Below are 24102 nucleotides of genomic sequence, written 5' to 3'. Positions count from 1 at the left end.
TGATACGGTAGACCAATCCATTCTTGTGGGCCAACTAGGGAGTATTGGTGTCTCTGAGGGGTCTTTGGCCTGGTTTGCTAACTACCTCTCTCAAAGAGTGTCTCAGCCACTGCCTGTCACCAAGGTAGTACCCCAAGGCTCAATCCTAGGCCCCACGTTCTTCTCAATTTACATCAACAACATAGCTCAGGCAGTAGGAAGCTCTCTCATCCATTTATATTCAGATGGTAAAGTCTTATACTCACCTGGCCCCTCCCCGGATTTTGTGTTAAATGCTCAACAACAAAGCTTTCTTAGTGTCCAGCAAGCTTTCTATACCCTTAACCGTGTTCTGAACACCTCCAAAACAAAGGTCATGTGGTTTGGTAAGAAGAATGCCCATCTCTCCACAGGTGTGATTACTTCCTCTGAGGGTTTAAGAAGACCAGCATCCCGGAGTCACCTCTTCACTGTTGACATTGAGGCTGGTGTTTTGCGGGTACTATTTAATGAAGCTTCCAGTTGAGTGTCACAGGTGTCAAAAGGAGTAGACCAAGGTGCAGCGTGGAATATGTTCATCTTGTAGTTTAATGCAAAAAATGAACACTTTACAAATTAAACAAAAATGACAGCCGACAGTTCTGTCAGGTATTTACAACTAAACAGAAAGCAACTACCCACAAACCCAAAGGAAAAACAGGCTGCCAATCAGAGACAATGATAGACACCTGCCTCTGATTGGAAACCCTACCCGGCCAAAACATAGAAAACAAAACATAGAATGCCCACCCACCTATCACACCCTGGCCTAGCTAAACAGAGAAAACACAGCTCTCCTAGGTCAGAGCGTGACAGTGAGGACTTGTGAGGCGTCTGTTTCTCAAACTAGACACTCTTATGTACTTGTCATCTTGCTCAGTTGTGCACTGGGGCCTCCCACTCTTCTTTCTATTCTGGTTAGAGCCAGTTTGCGCTGTTCTGTGAAGGGAGTAGTACACAGCGTTGTACGAGATCTTTAGTTTCTTGGCAATTTCTCGTATGGAATAGACTTAATTTCACAGAACAAGAATAAACTGACGAGTTTCAGAAGAAAGTTATTTGTTTCTGGCAATGTTGAGCCTGTAATCGAACTCACAAATGCTGATGCTTCAGATACTCAACTAGTCTGAAGAAGGCCAGTTTTATTGCTTCTTTAATCAGAAGAATAGTTTTCATCTGTGCTAACATAATTGCAAAAGGGTTTTCTAATGATCAAGTAGCCTTTTAAAATTATAAACTTGGATTAGCTAACACAACGTGCCATTGGAACACAGAAGTGATGGTTGCTGATAATGGGCCTCTGTACGCCAATATAGATATTCCATAAAAAATCTGCTTTTTTGGTTACTATGTGATTCCATATGTGTTATTTCATAGTTTTGGTGTCTTAACTATTATTCTACAATGTAGAAAATAGTAAAAATAAAGAAAAACCCCTGAATGAGTAGGTGTGTCCAAACTTTTGACTGCTACTGTATATATATTGGGGATTTTTTACAGTTTGGATTTAGGCGACCTGAAAAAAACACTTAGACGACCCGCCCAAGGATTTAAATGGCATAAATATCCCTACACACACACACACACACACACACACACACATACCAGCATACAGCATGCAATACACGTCCCATTTCCTTGGCTGAATTTGAAAATAGTTTTGCTTTTAAAGGCATGAATAGAATGTGTTACTTTGTCATCAATGATCACAATACATGGGAACCAGCCAAGATACAGCATAGTTTTATCTGGTTTGTACTTTTACTGAATACTAGCAATGCTGTGTGTTATTCTTACTTTGAGCAGTCTTGGTGATTTATGACATCATAAATACTCAAATTCATTTGAATCTTAGATTCATTGTTATTTTTAAATGTGTTGCAGTTAGGCGAGAAGTAAATCTCTTTTCTCGGAGACAAACTGCAGCCTGAGACTAATGGTTTTGTTCATTCAAACCAGAACAGTTGTGTCAGGCTCGATTTTCCATGTCTGTTCCTGGGCTATTTGTTTTTGGCACTCATTGAAATTTACCATATTTCACGTCTGCCCCATACATCCCTCCCTTCCCTCTCTTTCTGCCTTTAACGGGATTTAGCATATCAATGGCAGATTAGTCAGTTTATCAAAAGCTTACCACGTCAAAGCTCTTTTCCACTCTGCTTTCCAGTCTACCGCGCGGACCTCACACACAGATTCGGCATACTGGTGTCTTTGGTGTGTGTGTGTGTGTGTGTGTGTGTGTGTGTGTGTGTGTGGTCGCGCTGCGTCTCTTTGTGCGGAGTGGGGCTGAATGGCTGTATGCTATTAGCGCCACAATGTGTGTTGATTACAAAGGCCATGCTTAGTCACTATGGGACCGAGCTGTGTGTCATTTCTTTAACCAGCCAGGATGCCACTCGGTTACATTAGTCATCTTTATTGCCTAACAACAACAAAGCAATGATAGAGCTTGCCAATGCAAGTGCCTCCCAGTGCAACCAATCACCAGGCTATTCCCCATTTTGGATCTACAATATTCAGTAACTTGCACAGCTTATTCTCTTCCCTCCTGTGTCCTCATGCCCCCATGGTCTTTCCTAACATAGGCTTCCTCATACCAAGAATGGAGATGTACAGCCCTTTCCCCAGTACTGAACTGTACCCCTCTGTAGCCCTGAGCTGCATGCGGCTGCTCCCGTGCTGGAATGGGAACCATGTGCAGTGGAAAGTGTTTTTTCCTATCATTTAGTTTGGTGACATTTATGATTATGTTCAGTACAGTCATTGCCAACAGGAGGTGACTCCAGCTGACCAGGTCTTGGAGCAGTGCAGGAGGGGAAGTGGAGGGGGCTGGCCCCGGGCACCGGGTCTGGAGAGCAGGCATGTCAGACGTATGGAGGAAAACCTCACCCTGACATCTCACTCTGGACACAGGAAGAGCCATGCCGTCAATCACTTTAAAGTATGACAGGGTTTAGGATGGGCCTTCTGTTTTGGAAACATAAAGCTGTGTAAAGGTATACTTTCTTGATGTTGTTTAGTCATATCTACATTATTATAAACTCCTGCAATCTTCCTCAATAAAATCCCAAAGTGCTGAATTCATCAAGTGTGAAGTGGGATCTTGTGGAAAGCAGGACAGCTATCATAAGATCCCTATCCACTGAGCTCTCCTCGCTCTCACAGTCTCCTTTCAGCACCCTGTCTTCACAGCCATTGCCAACACACACAGAGCCTTTGCGAGTCGCTTCTCCTCCTCTGGAATCTTATCTCTTTTTTCCCATAACTCCCTGCTCTCCACTGGACCCCAGCTTATCTCAGCTACATTAAAGCCAGGAGCAGTAGCCCTAACACTGGGGTCATTGTTATGGTGTGTTTGAGCACCCTCACTGTCCCTAACCTTTGCCTCCACAGCCCTCCTTCCCACTAGTCTACAGTTCTAGTTCTGGCCATGGATGGATTAGCCTACTAGAGGTCGACCGATTAATCGGAATGACCGATTAATTTGGGCCGATTTGAAGTTTTCATAACAATCGGTAATCGTCATTTTTGGACACCGATCATGGCCGATTACATTGCACTCCACGAGGAGACTGCGTGACAGGCTGCCTACCTGTTATGCGAGTGCAGCAAGGAGCCAAGGTAAGGTGCTAGCTAGCATTAAACGTATCTTATAAAAAACAATCAATCTTCACATAATCACTAGTTAACTACACATGGTTGATGATATTACTAGTTTATCTAGCTTGTCCTGCGTTGCATATAATCGATGAGGTGCCTGTTAATTTATCATTGAATCACAGCCTACTTCGTCAAACGGGTGATTTAACAAGCGCATTCGTGAAAAAAGCACTGTCGTTGCACCAATGTGTACCTAACCATAAACATCAATGCCTTTCTTAAAATCAATACACAAGTATATATTTTTAAACCTGCATATTTAGTTAATATTGCCTGCTAACATGAATTTCTTTTAACTTGGGAAATTGTGTCACTTATCTTGCGTTCTGTGCAACAGAGTAAGGGTATATGCAGCAGTATGGGCCGCCTGGCTCGTTGCGAACTGTGTGAAGACTATTTCTTCCTAACAAAGACAGCCAACTTCGCCTAACGGGGGATGATTTAACAAAAGCGCATTTGTGAAAAAAGCACAATCGTTGCACGAATGTACCTAACCATAAACATCAATGCCTTTCTTAAAATCAATACACAGAAGTATATATTTTTAAACCTGCATATTTAGTTAAAAGAAATTCATGTTAGCACTCAATATTTAACTAGGGAAATTGTGTCACTTCTCTTGCGTTCATTGCACGCAGAGTCAGGGTATATGCAACAGTTTGGGCCGCCTGGCTCGTTGCGAACTAATTTGCCAGAATTTTACGTAATTATGACATAACATTGAAGGTTGTGCAATGTAACAGGAATATTTAGACTTAGGGATGCCACCCGTTAGATAAAATATGGAACGGTTCCGTATTTGACTGAAAGAATAAAGGTTTTGTTTGCGAAATGATAGTTTCTGGATTTGACCATATTAACGACCTAAAGCTCGTATTTCTGTGTGTTATTATATTATAATTAAGTCTATGATTTGATAGAGCAGTCTGACTGAGCGGTGGTAGGCAGCAGCAGGCTCGTAAGCATTTATTCAAACAGCACTTTCCTGCATTTGCCAGCAGCTCTTTGCTGTGCTTCAAGCATTGCACTGTTTATGACTTCAAGCCTATCAACTCCCGAGATTAGGCTGGCAATACTAAAGTACCTATTAGAACATCCAATAGTCAAAGGTATATGAAAAAACAAATGGTATAGAGAGAAATAGTTCTATAATAACTACAACCTAAAACTTCTTACCTGGGAATATTGAAGACTCATGTTACAAGGAACCACCAGCTTTCATATGTTCTCATGTTCTGAGCAAGGAACTTAAACGTTAGCTTTCTTACATGGCACATATTGCACTTTTACTTTCTTCTCCAACACTTTGTTTTTGCATTATTTAAACCAAATTGAACATGTTTCATTATTTATTTGAGACTAAATTGATTTTATTGATCTATTATATTAAGTTAAAATAAAAGTGTTCATTGTTCATTCAGTATTGTTGTAATTGTCATTATTACAAATATATATACAAAAATCGCTATCGGCTTTTTTTGGTCCTCCAATAATCGGTATCGGTATCAGCGTTGAAAAATCATAATCGGTCGACCTCTATAGTCTACACAGACCAAACGCATAGCGACACTTCAGTCTATGGACCTTCATCAGACTGAATCAGGCCTACAGGAGGAGATGCAGACTGGTCTGCTGTGTATAAAGGCTTTAGACTAGAAGCTACGGCTAGCCTCTCAGATTAGAGCCAGGGCCCAGGCCAGCTGGGAGCACTGGGGATGATGATGCAGTTATGTAAGGCAACAGCTAACAGACAGATCCTTTCATGTTCCATACACATTGTGGTTAAAGGAGGCCTTTTAACACGAGTTAATCAGTGTTTACGTGATTTCATGGCCTTCAGCCGGGCTCTGCTCTGCTGCTCTAGGGACTTAACTGGAAGTGGACGGGGAGAGAGGATGACTAAACCCATTGAATGAGCTGTTTAAGGGTGCGTGTATAAAGATTTTATTTAAGGGTTAATCCAGTAGAGGAATTATGGTTTATAGTCATTTAAAAGCAGTTTGCATAGTTTGTCAGTGTAGCCCCTACCCCTGTCCTCTTTCCATGCAGCCGTGGCTCCAGCATTTTAGGAGCTCCAGGTGTTCCCCTCTGCCGTACCGTGTGCCTTCCCTGGTGTCCATGGGCCTCGTTGTGTTACGCCTCACATTGTTCCGTGGGCATTGTGTGTGACCCTGATAGGGAAGCAGCTGTGTTAGGTGGCCCTGCCAGAGCAGCCATCTTGGCAGCGAGACACAGCCCTGCACGGGCCCTCCACCAGGGGCCCGCTTTGATGAGCGCCACACAGGATGGCCTCCTACATCCATCCAGGACCTTCACTGGCTGTCTTCCTCCCTGACAGCCCCTATCAACCCCTTCCATCTGATGATGAAGGCTGGCTGGCTGGCAGAGCGGTTGGGGAAACACACTTCATCATTACATGAAGGGAGAGATGAGAGAGAGAGAAGAAAGGCATTGCTGCCCTTCACAGAAACTGGGCATCGTTTTCCTGCCAGGCTGAGGGCACGACCTCCCCTTTGAGGTAAGAAAGTGAGTGAGAGATCCATGGTTACAGTGTCATACAGCATAGGCAGGCTTAGCAAGAGACAGGTTACTTTTTCAGGATACAGAACTGCATGTACAGAACTGCAGAACTAAATGTCAAATCAAATTTTATTTGTCACATACACATGGTTAGCAGATGTTAATGCGAGTGTAGCGAAATGCTTGTGCTTCTAGTTCCAACAATGCAGTAATATCCAACGAGTAATCTAACCTAACAATTTCACAACAATTACCTTATACAGACAAGTGTAAAGGAATGAATAAGAATATGTACATAAAAAAATATATGAATGAGTGATGGTATAGAACGGCATAGGCAAGATGCAGTGGATGGTATAGAGTACAGTATATACATACGAGATGAGTAATGTAGGATATGTAAACATATAAAAGTGGCATTGTTTAAAGTGGCTAGTGATACATTACATCAAGATGGCAAGATGCAGTAGATGGTATAGAGTACAGTATATACATATGAGATGAGTAATGTAGGGTATGTAAACATTATATGAAGTGGCATTGTTTAAAGTGGCTAGTGATACATTTATTACATCCATTTTTCCATTATTAAAGTGGCTGGAGTTGAGTCAGTATGTTGGCAGCAGTCACTCAATGTTAGTGATGGCTGTTTAACAGTCTGATGGCCTTGAGATAGAAGCTGTTTTTCAGTCTCTCGGTCCCTGCTTTGATGCACCTGTACTGACCTCGCCTTCTGGATGATAGCGGGGTGAACAGGCAGTGGCTCGGGTGGTTGTCCTTGATGATCTTTTTGGCCTTCCTGTGACATCGGGTGGTGTAGGTGTCCTGGAGGGCAGGTAGTTTGCCCCCGGTGATGCGTTGTGCAGACCTCACTACAGCCCGACAGGATGCTCTCAATTGTGCATCTGTAAAAGTTTGTGAGTGTTTTTGGTGACAAGCCGAATTTCTTCAGCCTCCTGAGGTTCCTGTGGTTGGACCATTTCAGTTTGTCCGTGATGTGTACGCCGAGGAACTTCAAACTTTCTACCCTCTCCCCTACTGTCCCATCGATGTGGATAGGGGGGTGCTCCCTCTGCTGTTTCCTGAAGTCCACGATCATCTCCTTTGTTGACGTTGACGTTGAGTGTGAGGTTATTTTCCTGACACCACACTCCGAGGGCCCTCACCTCCTCCCTGTAGGCTGTCTCATCGTTGTTGGTAATCAAGCCTACCACTGTAGTGTTGTCTGCAAACTTGATGATTGAGTTGGAGGCGTGCATGGCCACACAGTCGTGGGTGAACAGGGAGTACAGGAGAGGGCTGAGAACGCACCCTTGTGGGGCCCCAGTGTTGAGGATCAGCGGGGTGGAGATGTTGTTACCTACCCTCACCACCTGGGGGCGGCCCGTCAGGAAGTCCAGGACCCAGTTGCACAGGGTGGGGTCGAGACCCAGGGTCTCGAGTTTGGAGGGTACTATGGTGTTAAATGCTGAGCTGTAGTCGATGAACAGCATTCTCACATAGGTATTCCTCTTGTCCAGATGGGTTAGGGCAGTGTGCAGTGTGATTGCGATTGCGTCGTCTGTGGACCTATTGGGGCAGTAAGCAAATTGGAGTGAGTCTAGGGTGTCAGGTAGGGTGGAGGTGATATGGTCCTTCACTAGTCTCTCAAAGCATTTCATGATGACGGAAGTGAGTGCTACGGGGCAGTAGTCATTTAGCTCAGTTATCTTAGCTTTCTTGGGAACAGGAACAATGGTGGCCCTCTTGAAGCATGTGGGGACAGCAGACTGGGATAAGTATTGATTGAATATGTCTGTAAACACACCAGCCAGCTGGTCTGCGCATGCTCTGAGGACACGTCTGGGGATGCCGTCTGGGCCTGCAGCCTTGTGAGGGTTAACATGTTTAAATGTTTTGCTCACGTTGGCTGCAGTGAAGGAGAGCCCGCAGGTTTTGGTAGCGGGCCGTGTCAGTGGCACTGTATTGTCCTCAAAGCGAGCAAAGAAGTTGTTTAGTCTGTCTAGGAGCAAGACATCCTGGTCCGCGACGGGGCTGGTTTTCCTTTTATATTCCATGATTGACTGTAGACCCTGCCACATACCTCTCGTGTCTGAGCCGTTGAATTGCGACTCTACTTTGTCTCTATTCTGACGCTTAGCTTGTTTGATTGCCTTGCGGAGGGAATAGCTACACTGTTTGTATTCAGTCATGTTTCTGGTCACCTTGCCCTGATTAAAAGCAGTGGTTCGTGCTTTCAGTTTTGCGCGAATGCTGCCATCAATCCACGGTTGTCCTACCTTGATACATGAAAACACAATGGATTTTGCATTTATGTGTATGAACAGAAAATGTACTGTAGGCAGATGTGTGTGTGAGCCTGTGTGGGTGTGCGCAAGCCAGTGATTTAGTGAGTGTGTGTGTGTGTGTGTGTGTGTGTGTGTGTGTGTGTGTGTGTGTGTGTGTGTGTGTGTGTGTGTGTGTGTGTGTGTGTGTGTGTGTGCATAACCTGTGTGTGTTTAACGTCTGTCTTGACATGAGCAGTGGAAGCTGTGTGGAAGCTGTGGGTCTGGGAGCAGGAAGTGGCTCAATATTGACTTCGCTCACTTCCTGCCCATGTTGCAGGAGGCTGCTGCTCCTCTGTCACTCCTCTCAGGATGTTTTCCGCTTTTCCTCCTCCCTCCTCTCCTCTGTTTCACTCACTATAAGTATGCTGGCCTAGGCCCTTACCTTATCCGAGAGTCCAGAGCATGACCCTCCCCAGCCCGGCACTGACTGACTGCCTGGCTGCCTGGAGGTTACATCACAGCTACTGGATAATACCGGTGAAGTGAGTGCACCTCAGACTGCCTGCTGAGGACCAAGGCTACTCACTCACTCAGTGTCAACGAGTAGGACAGTTCTGTCTTTTCTAGGGCAATTTCACAGCAACAGAATGACGCTGAACTCAGATTTTTCACTTTAAAAGTATACCAAACAAATACCATTGATTGCAAGGTTAAACAAGCCGCACACCTCTATGCACAAGGACTACTTTTGACAATTTCCACTGACAATTGTACAAAAACGCATTTACTCAAAGAACAGTGCAAATGTAAAGTTTAGAAACAGAATGACGGTAAAATCTCCCTTTTTGTGACCATATCTGCTCCGAATAAAGATTCATAGATGTCTGCAGAAACAATGGGCTGTCAGCTATGATATGGCACCTCGAGTTTGAAAAATATTTATTTTGGTTATTGAACTACATTAAGTGAAGTGGATTAACATCCGGGAACAAAATGATGGTAACAGACTGACATTATGGGTCGCTGATCTGTACTACAGTCGTGGCCAAAAGTTTTGAGAATGCACTAATATTAATTTTCACAAAGTCTGCTGCTTCAGTGTCTTTAGATATTTTTGTCAGATGTTACTATGGAATACTGAAGTATAATTACAAGCATTTCATAAGTGTCAAAGGCTTTTATTGACAAGTACATGTAGTTGATGTAGAGTCAATATTTGCCGTGTTGACCCTTCTTTTTCAAGACCTCTGCAATCCGCCCTGGCCTGCTGTCAATTAACTTCTGGGCCACATCCTGACTTTTTTCTGACTGATGGCAGCCCATTCTGCATAATCAATGCTTGGAGTTTGTCAGAATTAGTGGGTTTTTGTTTGTCCACCCGCCTCTTGAGGATTGACCACAAGTTCTCAATGGGATTAAGGTCTGGGGAGTTTCCTGGCCATGGACCCAAAATATCGATGTTTTGTTCCCCGAGCCACTTAGTTACCATTTTTGCCTTATGGCAAGGTGCTCCATCATGCTGGAAAAGGCATTGTTCGTCACCAAACTGTTCCTGGATGGTTGGGAGAAGTTGCTCTCAGAGGATGTGTTGGTACCATTCTTTATTCATGGCTATGTTCTTAGGCAAAATTGTAAGTGAGCCCACTCCCTTGGCTGAGAAGCAACCCCACACATGAATGGTCTCAGGATGCTTTACTATTGGCATGACACAGGACTGATGGTAGCTCTCACCTTGTCTTCTCCGGACAAGCTTTTTTCTGGATGCCCCAAACAATCGGAAAGGGGATTCATCAGAGAAAATTACTTTACCCCAGTCCTCAGCAGTCCAATCCTTGTACCTTTTTGTCACGGTTGTCGTCGGTGATGGAGGACCAAAACGCAGCAGGTATGTGTATGCTCATCTTGATGTTTATTTATTTTCAAAAATGAATACCAAAATAACAAAACACGAGAACTAACGAAATGAACGAATAACAACAACAAACAGTCTGGCAAAGCACAAGGCTAAGCACAGAACAATCACCCACAAATAACAAACACACCCTAATATATGGGACTCTCAATCAAAGGCAGATAGACAACACCTGCCTTCAACTGAGAGTCCCAACCCCAATTAACCAAACATAGAAACAGATATACTAGACTAAACATAGAATACCTGAAAACCAAACAGTGCCCAAAAACCCCGGAATACTTAAACCAAATGCCCCTTCAACAAAACACACCACCCCGAACCACATAAAACGAATACCCTCTGCCACGTCCTGACCAAACTACAATACTAATTAACCCTTATACTGGCCAGGACGTGACACTTTTGCAGAATATCAGTCTGTCCCTGATGTTTTTCCTGGAGAGAAGTGGCTTCTTTGCTGCCCTTCTTGACACCAGGCCATCCTCCAAAAGTCTTCGCCTCACTGTGCGTGCAGATGCACTCACACCTGCCTGCTGCCATTCCTGAGCAAGCTCTGTACTGGTGGTGCCCCGATCCCGCAGCTGAATCAACTTTAGGAGACGGTGCTGGCGCTTGCTGGACTTTCCTGGGCGCCCTGAACCCTTCTTCACAACAATTGAACCGCTCTCCTTGAAGTTCTTGATGATCCGATAAATGGTTGATTTAGGTGCACTCTTACTGGCAGCAATATCCTTGCCTGTGAAGCCCTTTTTGTGCAAAGCAATGATGACGGCAACGTGTTTCCTAGCAGGCAACCATGGTTGACAGAGGAAGAACAATGATTCCAAGCACCACCCTCCTTTTGAAGCTTCCAGTCTGTTATTCGAACTCAATCAGCATGACAGAGTGATCTTCAACCTTGTCCTCGTCAACACTCACACCTGTGGTAACGAGAGAATCACTGACATGATGTCAGCTGGTCCTTTTGTGGCAGGGCTGAAATGCAGTGGAAATGTTTTTTGGGGATCCAGTTAATTTGCATGGCAAAGAGGGACTTTGCAATTAATTGCAATTCATCTGATCACTCTTCATAACATTCTAGAGTATATGCAAATTGCCATCATACAAACTGAGGCAGCAGACTTGCCACGACTGTATACAGAAATGCATAATTACGAATGTCATTCTCTTCATGGTGATGTATCCTGAATAGGTACACAAAGGTAGAAATATGTAATATCCTCCTTTGCATGTTTAGGTATTATTCTACACAATGGCTATTATTCTAATGAGCTCCGCCCCCTAACAAGACCAAATTTGGTTGGTCCGAACTGGGCCAAATCTGTACCCATCATGGACATCTATGTTTCACAAGTTTAGACTTCAGTACAGTACAGTAGACCACAGCAGAGGAGAGTAGATTCGAGTTCAGTACAGTACTGTAAAGTATAGTACAGTACTGTGCTGAATTGTACTGACATACTCTACTTTTATTTTCGTTATGCTACTGTACTGTACAGTGCTGTCCAAACTTGTGAAAGAGACGTTGTCACGTTCTGACCAGTAAAGGGGCTATTTGTTATTGTAGTTTGTTCAGGACGTGGCAGGGGGTGTTTGTTTTATGTGGTTCGGGGTTGTTGATATAATTGTTTATGTAGAGGGGTGTTTGTTTAGAGTATTCCAGGGTTTTGGTCTATGTTCTATGTTAGTGTATTTCTATGTTCAGTCTAGTCTATCTATTTCTGTGTTTAGTTTATTGGGATTGGGCCTTCAATTGGAGGCAGCTGTTCCTCGTTGCCTCTGATTGAAGGTCCTATGTATAGGGGTGTGTTTGTTATGGGAATTGTGGGAGGTTGTTTTTTCATAGCTGTGTGTAACCTGCATTACTGTTTGTCGTCCGTTCGTTTTTCTTGTTTTGTTTAGTAAGTGTTCTAATAAAGTTATAATGAGCACTCAACCCACTGTGCCTTGGTCCAGTTCCTACGACGACCGTTACAGACGTCTATGATTGGTTTAGATATAGACTGTTAGTTTTTAAACTTGTGAAACAGACGTCTATGATTGGTTTAGATATAGACTGTTAGTTTTTAAACTTGTGAAACAGACGTCTATGATTGGTTTAGATAAAGACTCTTAGTTTTTAAACTTGTGAAACAGACAATTAGCGATAGTCAGTTACTATTCCACACCACCAACTAGAAAAGTTATTAAAGTGTTATTACAATGGCTATGTCAGTATGATTTTGATACTTTTTCATTATCAATAGCATGCCCCTAATGGGCACATTTTGAGCTCAATAGAGCAAAATGAATGGCATTCTGCCTACATTAATTGCTGTATGGAAAACAGTGGCATGCTGTATTGAATGGCCATTTGAGTGGTATTTCCTTCTGCTGTTTTCCGTGCAGTCCACTGTTGCAGTGTTTCAGGGGAATAAATGTTTGTTTGGGGAATAAGTGTTTGAATGTGAGCTCTTTTCCGGAGCCAGTGGATTTTCTTCCATCCTCCACGTTGACTGCTGACGTGAGCCACAGGAAGTAGTTAACGGGAGCAGGAGTGTGTGTGTGTGTGTGACTCGTGGTGGCTAGGGTGAATTAAACAGCTGTGTTTCAGTTTCTCTCTCACTCTCGCTCTCGCTCTCTCTCTGCGGTGATATTCAGTCTGATGTTCATTCCACACACATCCACTGTGTCTTCGCCCCCGTTCTGTTCCTACACCACTGGCCTGCTGGTTCTGGCTATGATGACTGAATGAAGGCAGCCATTACTCCATGAATCAGAGAAGGAGCTCTATACAATATAAACTCCAACTCATTAGATGGGGGCCCACCACAAATTAGTAGTGCTTGTCCAGGAAATATGACAAACCGCACTGAACATAATCATAAATGTCACCAAACCAAATGAGTGGAAAAAAAGAAGAGCAAACAACCGTTGAATGAATATGATGACAGGGCCTTGATCAGCTGATGCCAATTTCAAAAAGTGTATATGAGGTATTGTGTGTAAACTGTTGGTCGAGTTGTAAATTAGGAGTGTTCCCACCCAATGTCTTCTGCACATAGTGGATACTCACAACTATTCTTCTTCTTCCTCCCCAGTTCCCAGAGTGTGGCTTCTTTGGCATGTATGACAAAATCCTGCTCTTCCGCCATGACTTGAACTCTGAGAACATCCTCCAGAGGCTGACGACAGCAGAGGATATCCACGAGGGAGATCTGATAGAGGTGGTGCTCTCTGGTGAGTAGTACTGATCTGAGTTCAGCTCTAATGGTTTTTATTCACTTTTTCACTTGTTCTGTAGGCTATCTGTACTAATTCAGTAAGGCTTCTCTAAATCAGATCTGTGTGCCGTACAGTACTGTTTCACTCCTATCTAAAGCGCACCTCCAGAGACACAGGTGGCTAGTTTCCCCTTGTCACAGGCGTTGTAGTGAACAGACCAAGGTGCAGCGTGTTGAGTGCTCATCTTTTATTTTAAATGGAAGCACTTCAAAGAAAAAACAAACGACAGCCAAACAGTTCTGTCAGGTATCCTAACATACTAAACAGAAAGCAACCACCCACAAAACCCAAAGGAAAGCAGGCTGCCTAAGTATGGCTTCCAATCAGAGACAACGAAAGACACCTGCCTCTGATTGGAAACCATACTCGGCCACACATGGAAAATGAAACATAGAAACAGAAAACTAGAACAAATTCCCCTTGAAACAAACCAACAAAACACACAAAACAACCCCCCTGCCACGCCCTGACCATTCTACTATGGCAAAATGACCCTTTTTACTGGTCAGGACGTGACACCCCTCTCTTTTCCTGTCCCACATGATTTCAGTTTCCTGCTGACTATTAAGTGTAACAAACACTGTCTTGTAAAAGAATTCTGTTCCATCCGTCTCTATTGGGAAGCACCTGGACTGGACATCCCTCTCTCCCTGGTGTAGAACTAGAAGCATTGTCTGCATGGATCCAGACATAATATAACTCTGGTCCCGGATCGATCTGATCTGCTGGTGTATATCAGTGAGCCCCAGGCGAGTGTATCCATGAGACCACTGGTTTCCTCTGTCTCCTTCCCTCTGGGTTCAGACGGTTGACAGGTGTCAGCCTCAGTGCCGCACCTGGATGACTGTGTGAGGTCAGAGTAATTCCACATCCGCAAGCTCTACACCGACACTGCTACTTTGTCTTAACCTTGTAGTTGGCCTACATCTGCTGAGGAGATCAACGTGTGTCAAACTGGTGCAATACAATCTCAGAAATGTGTTGCTGTTCTAGTCTGGCAGACTGAAAACAGGAATTTTCTAATTATACTATTTATCCTTCCCTTAGTTGCTTCTCGTTTAAATTAATACTTTAAAACACACCATTCATTTCGGTGAATTCTTTGAGACCTGTTGTTCAGTTATGTGACTGAGAGAGACAAACAGCTCTGGTTTGCTCTAAAACCTCCCTCACTGTTTGAGGCCAGAGCTGATTTCTCTTGGCGCTGGACTCAAAGGGCCTGGCTTGTTTTCTCTGCAGTAAGTGATTGTAGTGGACCAACTGAGTATAAACATACTGGGATGTGCAGGGCGGCTCTGAAAAGAGTGGACAGGTCATCCCTAACCAGGGGGTTGGACATGGAGAGAGGGCTGTTTGCTCTAAGAATCCCACTCACTGTTTGTTTCCCACTCAGTTTCCCTCCTATTTTACAGGATATGACATACAAAATGGATGTTTACACATGTGAAAATGATATTTATTTTATAGATCTTTTAGTCTTTGAAGAATGCTACAAACAATAACCTTTATATCTTATGTCTGATGGACACTTGTGAAGCCTGATTAGTCAAAAATGAAAACAAACAGACATCACATTGATTTCAGGCCTGCTGCTTGTGAAAAACTCTTTATTGGCTCAATCTTCTGAGGGGATTGATGCAAAATATCTCAAACTCCATTTCATAAAGTTGAGGCCGTTCATTTTCCTTGATGTGTCTGAAAAGTCCATGAATACCTTCTTTCATGTGTTTGTGCCAGGGAGCTATGAACAGTGTGATGGCATGTGATTTTTTTAAGTTCTTTCTCCGCTTTGAAGTTTAACCCAAAATCTGGTTCTCTAAAGACATTTTTTGTTTCAGATGTCTCATGCCTTAGCTCAGGGGTTCTCAAAGTGTGGTGTGCAGGGGGTCCGCTGCCAGATAAATAAATATATCCAATTTTCCCCAAAATTGTTTTTAGGAATGTTACTGACAACAACAGATTAGACACATTTTGGCCAAGGGATCCATGGAATAAGTTTAGAGGGTGTAATGTAATACAGTGTAATATTATTCATCTACAATGTATGTTCTTAACCCTGGGCAACATGGATATTGGATATAACAGGGATATTGGTATCACAGTTCTTGTATTCCCCCAATTAGTATTAGTTTTCTCTCTGCCTCATGTATAACTTTTTTTAAATTAATTGCAGGACATTAGCTTTAAAACTGCAACATCAACAACAACAAAAATCTCTGCCACATGACAAAGTCTGTAGAATTGCAGGAAATTAGCTTGAAAACTGTTAAATGTTCTCTCTGATGCAGAGAGGCTGGCCTTTAAAATGTTCCTTCCCAGGGCCCAAAACTTGGTTCGTCCGGCCATTCACTGCCAAAGTCAGATTAAAACTCATTGTATGCTACTCGAGTTGTGTTCTGATTATGAGGGGGTTCCTGATGAATTTGCTACCACAAAAGGGGTCCCTGGAATGAAAAAGTTTGAGAACCCCTGCCTTAGCTTGTTTACTGTTGCTAAACCATAGAGAAAGTTACTTTCAAAGAAACAAATTCTCCCTGACATAAACTGTTTAATCAATAAGACAACCATGTTCAAGTTATCAGCAACCACATTTCAGCTTATTTTTGGGTGGAAATATCTATACAGTTCAGTGGTGGTCAGTGCCGTTTATGATGAGGGAGGACAATTGTTTTATCATGAGCATGGCCTTATTTCTATTACAAAATGTTGGATGACTGTCATCCATATTCCATTCACCCAGTTCAATGTAACATTGATAGGTTTAGGCTACTACGTGATACTCTAATTTTCCCTTTACCCATCATGAGATTGCTACAACCTAGCCTATGAGTGAAAGTTTACAAAGTAGGTCGAGAGAAAGATTTGTGACACATGGACAGGCAGTGACACATTCAATACCGCCGGCCTTGCACACTCTTGTCTGCTTCTAGCTTATCTAGGTTGTAATCATTAGTCCAACAGTTGCAAACAAGAGTTTCTATTGGACAAATTCAAGTATTTTTTATCCCAGTTTCATTTGCTTCCGTTTAAGAAACATTTTTCAACAGAATCGGCAGAATGAATACACCCCTGATCACGCATAAACACAGTTCACTTTCATAGTAGCCACTTTGTATTCCTTCTCGCATCAATGCACTCTACTCCTCTCACCTTTTCCCTTCGTTTGTGGACTTCAATGAACAACACATCAGCTGTATGCGACCAGGCTAAAAAACCTTTCCAAGCCAAATCATATCATAACCGCTACACACAGCCTACATCATTGTCACCATATTAGCTAAAGTAACGTCCTAGTCAACATAGATAATAGAACTATAATATAATAATAGATAATACTATAATAATAGAACATCTTCATATTATTAGAGAACTCAACCTGAAAAAAACAGCCATAAACCCACTGAAACACAAAACCCCACACAAATAGTTAGTGACCTCACACAGGGTTTTCCACCTAAATTCTGGTATAAAAGATAATGATTCCCCTGTTGGTCAGTGGTAACACCACAACAGCATAAATTATTGCCAAAGAACTGTGAGAAAGAGACTTCTCTGTATAGATTATCTTGATTTGGACCTGCTCTGCTACTTCTCACTGCCAGGTCTGGTCCTTAGGGGATGTAATTGCACAGGTTTGGTAGCAAATAGCTATCTCTTATTCACATCTTGGATGAGTCACTCCTGTGAACTAACTGTCCCATCCAAGAATGACCTCATGAAGTCCCCCTAACACAAACCACAACAGCTATAAACTCAACCATACTATGAACTCATTATCTCAATAACCCATTATCATTATGTGATCCTGTTCTGTTGAATGTCCTGTTCTGTTGAATGTCTGTCTGTCTGGTCTTTAGTGTGCTCTGTAATGCCAGATCACTCTGAAACAGATAATGGAGTAGACAACCTTGTAGCTTGCTGTTCATTTCTGCTGTACTGACCCCTACTGTAAGGAGGCTGTTGTAGCACTGTGTTGTTAATGGGATGTTATAGCACTGGCCCTAGTGAGAAAAACCATGACCTCGGAACAGAGCATATTTTCCCTCCGGCATCTCCTGCTGTTCCTGACTGCCTCCCATATGAGCTTTTAGGGTACTTCCCAGGTCAGACTGTCAGATATGGATGCGTTGACTCCACCGTGTGAACAGTTTGTTCCCTGGATCTGAGTTCTAGCTAGTTCAATGCGCACAGACATACCAGATCATCTGACTATTAACGGATGACAAAACAGCATCACATTCCTTTGCATTACAGTGTACACGAAACATATTCACTTAATTCCTTTTCTTCTTCTTTTTGTCTTTTTCATTCTTTGGTTTCTGTGTTTGAAGTTTATTTGCTTTCCTTTAGTTTTGTTTGCCATGTTTTTGTTTTAAGTTGTCTCTGCATTGCAGCTTTAGCCACAGTAGGGGACTTCCAGATCCGGCCCCATGCTCTATATGTCCACTCCTACAAAGCGCCCACCTTCTGTGACTACTGTGGGGAGATGCTATGGGGCCTCATCCGCCAGGGGCTCAAATGTGAAGGTAAGCACACACACACACACACACACACACACACACACACACACACACACACACACACACACACACACACACACACACACACAGGGGAGGACGGCTTATAATAATGGCTGGAATGGAGTGAATGGAATGGAAACCATGTGTTTGATGTCTTTGATACCGTTCCATTGATTCCGTTCCGTCCATTACTATGAGCTCATCCTCCCTAATTAAGGTGCCACCGGCCGCCTGTGGCACACACTCACACAAGCACTCTTTCACATCAAAGCCGGGGCGCACTGTGAACCTAAGCCCAAGGTGTCAAATTTTCACCTGACTCATACACTCAAGCACACACAAATCAAACAGGCCCTTCTCTTGGTCCAGTCTGAGGGGTACATTAAGGCTGGCAGGGCCGTGCAGCAGGAAGCCTCAGTGGAGTGTGTGACTTCCCCCCATTACTAAAGCCGGCCTTTGAAGAGCCGGCCTCTTTGAATGGAGCCCAGTGTACTGATGCCAAGCGTTGGACTCAGCCTTCAAAGGCTCTTTAGTGCTGCTGCTCTAACCTCTCAGATGGATCCAGCCTGCCCGTCAGTGTCGCACAACCTTCCCCAGGGCCAGTCAGGACAGGAATGCAACAGACACTCAGATTGGAGGAAATAATTGGACTGTTATAGCTAGTTAAATTACATTGAAATGTGGAAATGTGGAATGTAGAATTGCATGTAGTTTGTTATCAGTGGATCAAATCTATTTGATTCCCTGCTATTTTCATGCCACTAAAAAGCTTTTAAAACTTTCTCCGTGGAAGAATGTGATCCATTGACTGCATGTAGAGCCCTCTTGTGGACATTTAAGAGAATGGTGGGAAGAATCAAATTGATGCTGCCCTACTGTACGAATGTACTGATTTTCCTTCTTGAGACTGATTATTCCAGGACGTGTCTTAAGGTGTCTCAGTATGTCTTCCCAAATATCTCAAGACATGTATATGGCTGAGTATGAAGTGTTGCATTGCTGAGTTTATCAAGCCCCAATGCCGACATCCAAAGAAACAGTCTGTTTGTGTTTGTTGCGTGTAGCATGTACTGTACAGAATGTGTGTTGTTCTTCATGTGTAATTAGTGACGCCTGTGTCCTGTGTACTTCCAGGTTGTGGGCTGAACTACCACAAGCGCTGTGTCTTCAAGATCCCCAACAACTGCAGTGGGGTGAGGAAGAGACGTCTGTCTAACGTGTCCCCGCCGGGCCCCTCGCTCTCAGTCCCCCGGCCCCTCCCTGGTCCCACCGAACATGCTGTGGTCGTCCTGGAGGAGGTAAGACCTGCGCTTCCATTAGTGGAGAGAGATGTCCTGTGGTAAAGATACATTCTGTACAATGTAAAGAGCTTTGAGACCCAGTGAAAGGGGCTGTGTAAATGCATTTCCTTATAAAGTTACACCCTTGCACAGTTTATTGCTTACAAAGTGAAAATGGTGTACCTCAACGTCCCTTATGAATGTACTGTAGGGTTTTAATCTACAGTACAGTTACTAACCAGTTCTAACCAGTTCCTTTCTTATATGTTCAATGTGATTGTAATCTAACTGTTATTCTGATTGAGACACATTTGTCAGTTGGCAAAACATCAACTACTAGGTCATGTCTTGTTGTTTCTTATCAATTGTCTAAGTTCGTCTGCCAAATCTCTTGAAATATCTTATTGTGAAACACGACAGCAAATTTAATTTAATAAACTAGGATTATGAAACTTGTTTGTATGAGGCTAGCTGGATGGAGGCTAGCTGGATGGAATATTCTCAATGGTGACCAGTGCTTATGAAAGGTCAATGCAAATTCAGTTACGTAGACTAATGAAATGAAACACTTGTTAATTCTAGCCCATGTTTGTGTATTTTGTACTGTGTTGCTGTCTCTTTCATTGAACGGACCCGACATCCCTCCCCTCCTTCCCTCTTTTGCTATGTCTTTCCTTCCTTTTTTCATCTCTCCCTCACTCCCCCTTCCCTTGGTTCACATACTTGTTCCATCTGCCCCTCCTTCCCTCTCTCCTTCCTTCCTTCCTTCCTTCCTTCCTTCCTTCCTTCCTTCCACCTCCTCCTCTCCTTCCCTCTGTCCCCTGCAGCAGCGCTCCCACCAGGAGGCAGGGAAGAGGATCCTGTCGTGGAGTGGCCGGCCCATCTGGATGGAGAAGATGGTGCTGGGGCGAGTCAAGGTGCCTCACACCTTCGCCATCCACACCTACACCCGTCCAACCATCTGTCAGTACTGCAAACGGCTGCTCAAGGGCCTGTTCCGCCAGGGCATGCAGTGCAAAGGTAAGATCCTACCTTCCTTTGTCTCTGTTTCTCTGTATATCCCTCTGTCATTATCTGCCTTGACCGCTTTACCTTACTGTCGCTGGAGCTCCAAATTGTGCTATTAAATCAATGTTTTCTATACTTTCTTCAGATTGTAAATTCAATTGCCATAAGCGGTGTGCATCAAAGGTACCAAGAGACTGCTTGGGCGAGGTTTCCTTCGATGGAGGTAGTTTCTGTTTACCTGTTTGATTTCACATTGATATCATGCCCATGTCATGAGTCATACAGTAGCTGAGTAGCACATCTGTCGTTGTGTGTGTCCACAGAGCCTGCCAGCCCAGGGCCTGACTCTGACAGCACCATGGAGGTGGACAGTAGTGATGTGGAGAGCACCAGAGGACTACTGGATGACTCTGAGGAACCTTCAACCCCAGAACACAAGATGTTCTACATAGACTCTCCTTTCCTGGACCGTGAGAAGGACGAGGAGCCCATCAAGACCATCAGGTATTTACATTACTGGGACAGCTGTACGTTGAGTAATAGTTCTGTACACAAAGACAGTTACAGTCAGAAGTTTACATACACTTAGGTTGGAGTCATTAAAACACGTTTTTCAACCACTCCACAAATTTCTTGTTAACAAACTATAGTTTTGGCAAGTCGGTTAGGACATCTACTTTGTGCATGACACAAGTCATTTTTCCAACAATTGTTTACAGACAGATTATTTCACTTATAATTCACTGTATCACAATTCCAGTGGGTCAGAAGTTTACATACACTAAGTTGACTGTGACTTTAAACAGCTTGGAAAAATCCAGAAAATGATGTAATGGCTTTAGAAGCTTCTGATAGGCTAATTGACCGGCGACAGGCGGCAGGTAGCCTAGTGGTTAGAGCGTTGGACTTGTAACCGAAAGGTTGCAACATCGAATCCCCGAGCTGACAAGGTAAAAATCTGTTGTTCTGCCCCTGAACAAGGCAATTAACCCACTGTTCCTAGGCCGTCATTGAAAATAAGAATTTGTTCTTAACTGACTTGCCTAGTTAAATAAAGGTAAAATTAAAATATATACAACATTTGTGTCAATTGGAGGTGTACCAGTGGATGCATTTCAAGGCCTACCTTCAAACACAGTGCCTCTTTTATTGACATCATGGGAAAATCAAAAGAAATCAGCGAAGACCTCAGAAAAAAGATTGTAGACCTCCACAATTATGGTTCATCCTTGGGAGCAATTTACAAACACCTTTGTTTACCACGTTCATCTGTACAAACAATAGTACGCAAGTATAAACACCATGGGACCAGGCAGCCGTCATACCGCTCAGGAAGAAGAAGCATTCTGTCTCCTAGAGATGAATGTACTTTGGTGCGAAAAATGCAAATCAATCCCAGAACAACAGCAAAGGACCTTGTGAAGATGCTGGAGGAAACAGGTATAAAAGTAACTATATCTACAGTAAAGCGAGTCCTATATTGACATAACCTGAAAGGCCGCTCAGCAAGGAAGAAGCCACTGCTCCAAAACCGCCATTAAAAAGGCAGACTACGGTTTGCAACTGCACACGGGGACAAAGATCGTACTTTTTGGAGAAATATCCTCTGGTCTGATGAAACAAAAATATAACTGTTTGGCCATAATGACCATCGTTATGTTTGGAGGAAAAAGGGGGGAGGCTTGCAAGCCGAAGAACACCATCCCAACCATGAAGCATGGGGGTGGCAGCATCATGTTGTGGGGGTGCTTTGCTGCAGGAGGGACTGGTGAACTTCACAAAATAGATGGCATCATGAGGGAGGAACATTTTGTGGATATATTGAAGCAACATCTCAAGACATCAGTCAGGAAGTTAAAGCTTGGTCGCAAATGGGTCTTCCAAATGGACAATGACCCCAAGCATACTTCCAAAGTTGTGGCAAAATGGCTTAAGGACAACAACGTCAAGGTATTGGAGTGGCCATCACAAAGCCCTGACCTCAATCCCATAGAAAATGTGTGGGCAGAACTGAAAAAGCGTGTGCGAGGCTCAAAATTCACCCAACTTATTGTGGGAAGCTTGTGGAAGGCTACTTAAAACGTTTGACCGAAGTTAAACAATTTAAAGGCAATGCTACCAAATACTAATTGAGTGTATGTAAACTTCTGACCCACTGGGAATGTGATGAAAGAAATACAAGCTTAAATAAATAATTCTCTCTTCTATTATTCTGACATTTCACATTCTTAAAATAAAGTGGTGATCCTAACTGACCTAAGACAGGGAATTTTTACTTGGATTAAATATCAGGAATTGTGAAAAACTGAGTTTAAATGTATTTGGCTAAGGTGTATGTATTCTTCCGACTTCAACTGTAGCTATTTAACTTCTTCCTTGCTTCCTTTCCATTGTTGCTCAGGTCCAGGTTGCTGCTAAGTACTTTGTGACAAATGTTTTCTTAAAAAGTGCTGTGTGTGTGTGTTTCCAGCCCATCCACCAGCAGTAACATCCCTCTGATGCGGGTGGTCCAGTCCATCAAACAGACCAAGAGGAGGAGCTCCACCATGGTGAGGGAGGGCTGGATGGTCCACTACACCAGCAGAGACAACCTGAGGAAGAGACACTACTGGAGGCTGGACACCAAGAGCCTCAGCCTGTTCCAGAACGACACTGGAGCCAAGTTCTATAAGGTGAGAGAGCAAGATGGCGGTAAGATGGTGCCGGAGAAGAAGGCAGACATTTTTCGTGCCCCCAACCGATTGTGTTTTTTGTTTGTTTATTTGCATTGTTTGTAACTTCTTTTTTTACTTATTTTGTACATAATGTTGTCGCTACCATCTCTTATGACCGAAAATAACTTCTGGACATCAGGACTGCGATTACTCACCACGGACTGGCAGAATCCTTTTTTTCCTTTAACGAGTCTGACGAGGCCGACGCGAACGATAACCTGCTTTCTCGGGAACAGGCCCGGATCCCTGTGATTTGCGTGAAGAGGAGGCAGAGAAAAAGGGGCCGGAGGGCAGACTGCCTTATGAGAATTCATAGGCGATCGAATAAACCCCCACTTCCTTCCATTCTGCTAGCAAACGTGCAATCTTTCGAACAATAAAATAGATGACCTACAGGGAAGATTAAACTACCAATGGGACATTCAAAACTGTAATATCTTATGCTTCACGGAGACGTGGCTGAACAACGACACTATCAACATACAGCTGGCTGGTTATACGCTGCACCGGCAGGCTAGAACAGAGGCGTCTGGTAAGACAAGGGGCGGCGGGCTATGTATATTTGTAAGTAACAGCTGGTACACAATATTTAAGGATGTCTCGAGCTATTGCGTAGCTGTTGACATACCACCACAGTCAGAGACTGGCACTAAGACAGCATTGAATGAGCTGTGTTCCGCCATAAGCAAACAAGAAAACGCTCACCCAGAGGTGGTGCTCCTAGTAGCCGGGGACATTAATGCAGGGAAACTTAAATCCGTTTTACCAAATTTCTATCAGCATGTTAAATGTAAAACCAGAGGGAAACAACTCTGGACCACCTTTACTCCACACACAGAGAAGCATACAAAGCTCTCCCTCGCCCTCCCTTTGGCAAATCTAAACCATAATTCTATCCTTCTGATTCCTGCTTACAAGCAAAAATTAGAGCAGGAA

The 24102-nt window shown here is 43.5% G+C and overlaps 1 protein-coding gene across 5 annotated transcripts in view; it reads left to right on the top strand.

Moving 5' to 3' along the window:
* Nucleotides 1–24102, top strand: part of LOC115162457 (serine/threonine-protein kinase D3-like) — a 71876-nt gene that overhangs the window by 35908 nt on the left and 11866 nt on the right. For 3 of the 5 annotated variants that reach the window (XM_029713769.1, XM_029713766.1, XM_029713767.1), the window contains 7 exons: nt 13461–13599; nt 18039–18170; nt 19299–19462; nt 20272–20464; nt 20598–20675; nt 20776–20956; nt 22923–23124. In XM_029713769.1, the coding sequence (XP_029569629.1) occupies nt 13461–13599; nt 18039–18170; nt 19299–19462; nt 20272–20464; nt 20598–20675; nt 20776–20956; nt 22923–23124 (1089 nt within the window). Of the gene's footprint in view, nt 1–5782; nt 6197–13460; nt 13600–18038; nt 18171–19298; nt 19463–20271; nt 20465–20597; nt 20676–20775; nt 20957–22922; nt 23125–24102 lie in introns of those variants that run through there. The other 2 variants (XM_029713771.1, XM_029713770.1) reach the window with 2 other exon arrangements.

This window comes from Salmo trutta, chromosome 25 (genome assembly GCF_901001165.1).
Source record: "Salmo trutta chromosome 25, fSalTru1.1, whole genome shotgun sequence".
NCBI classification, from domain to species: Eukaryota; Metazoa; Chordata; class Actinopteri; order Salmoniformes; family Salmonidae; genus Salmo; species Salmo trutta.
Note: the sequence above shows the minus strand (reverse complement) of the source record. Positions and strands in the feature narration are given on the sequence as shown.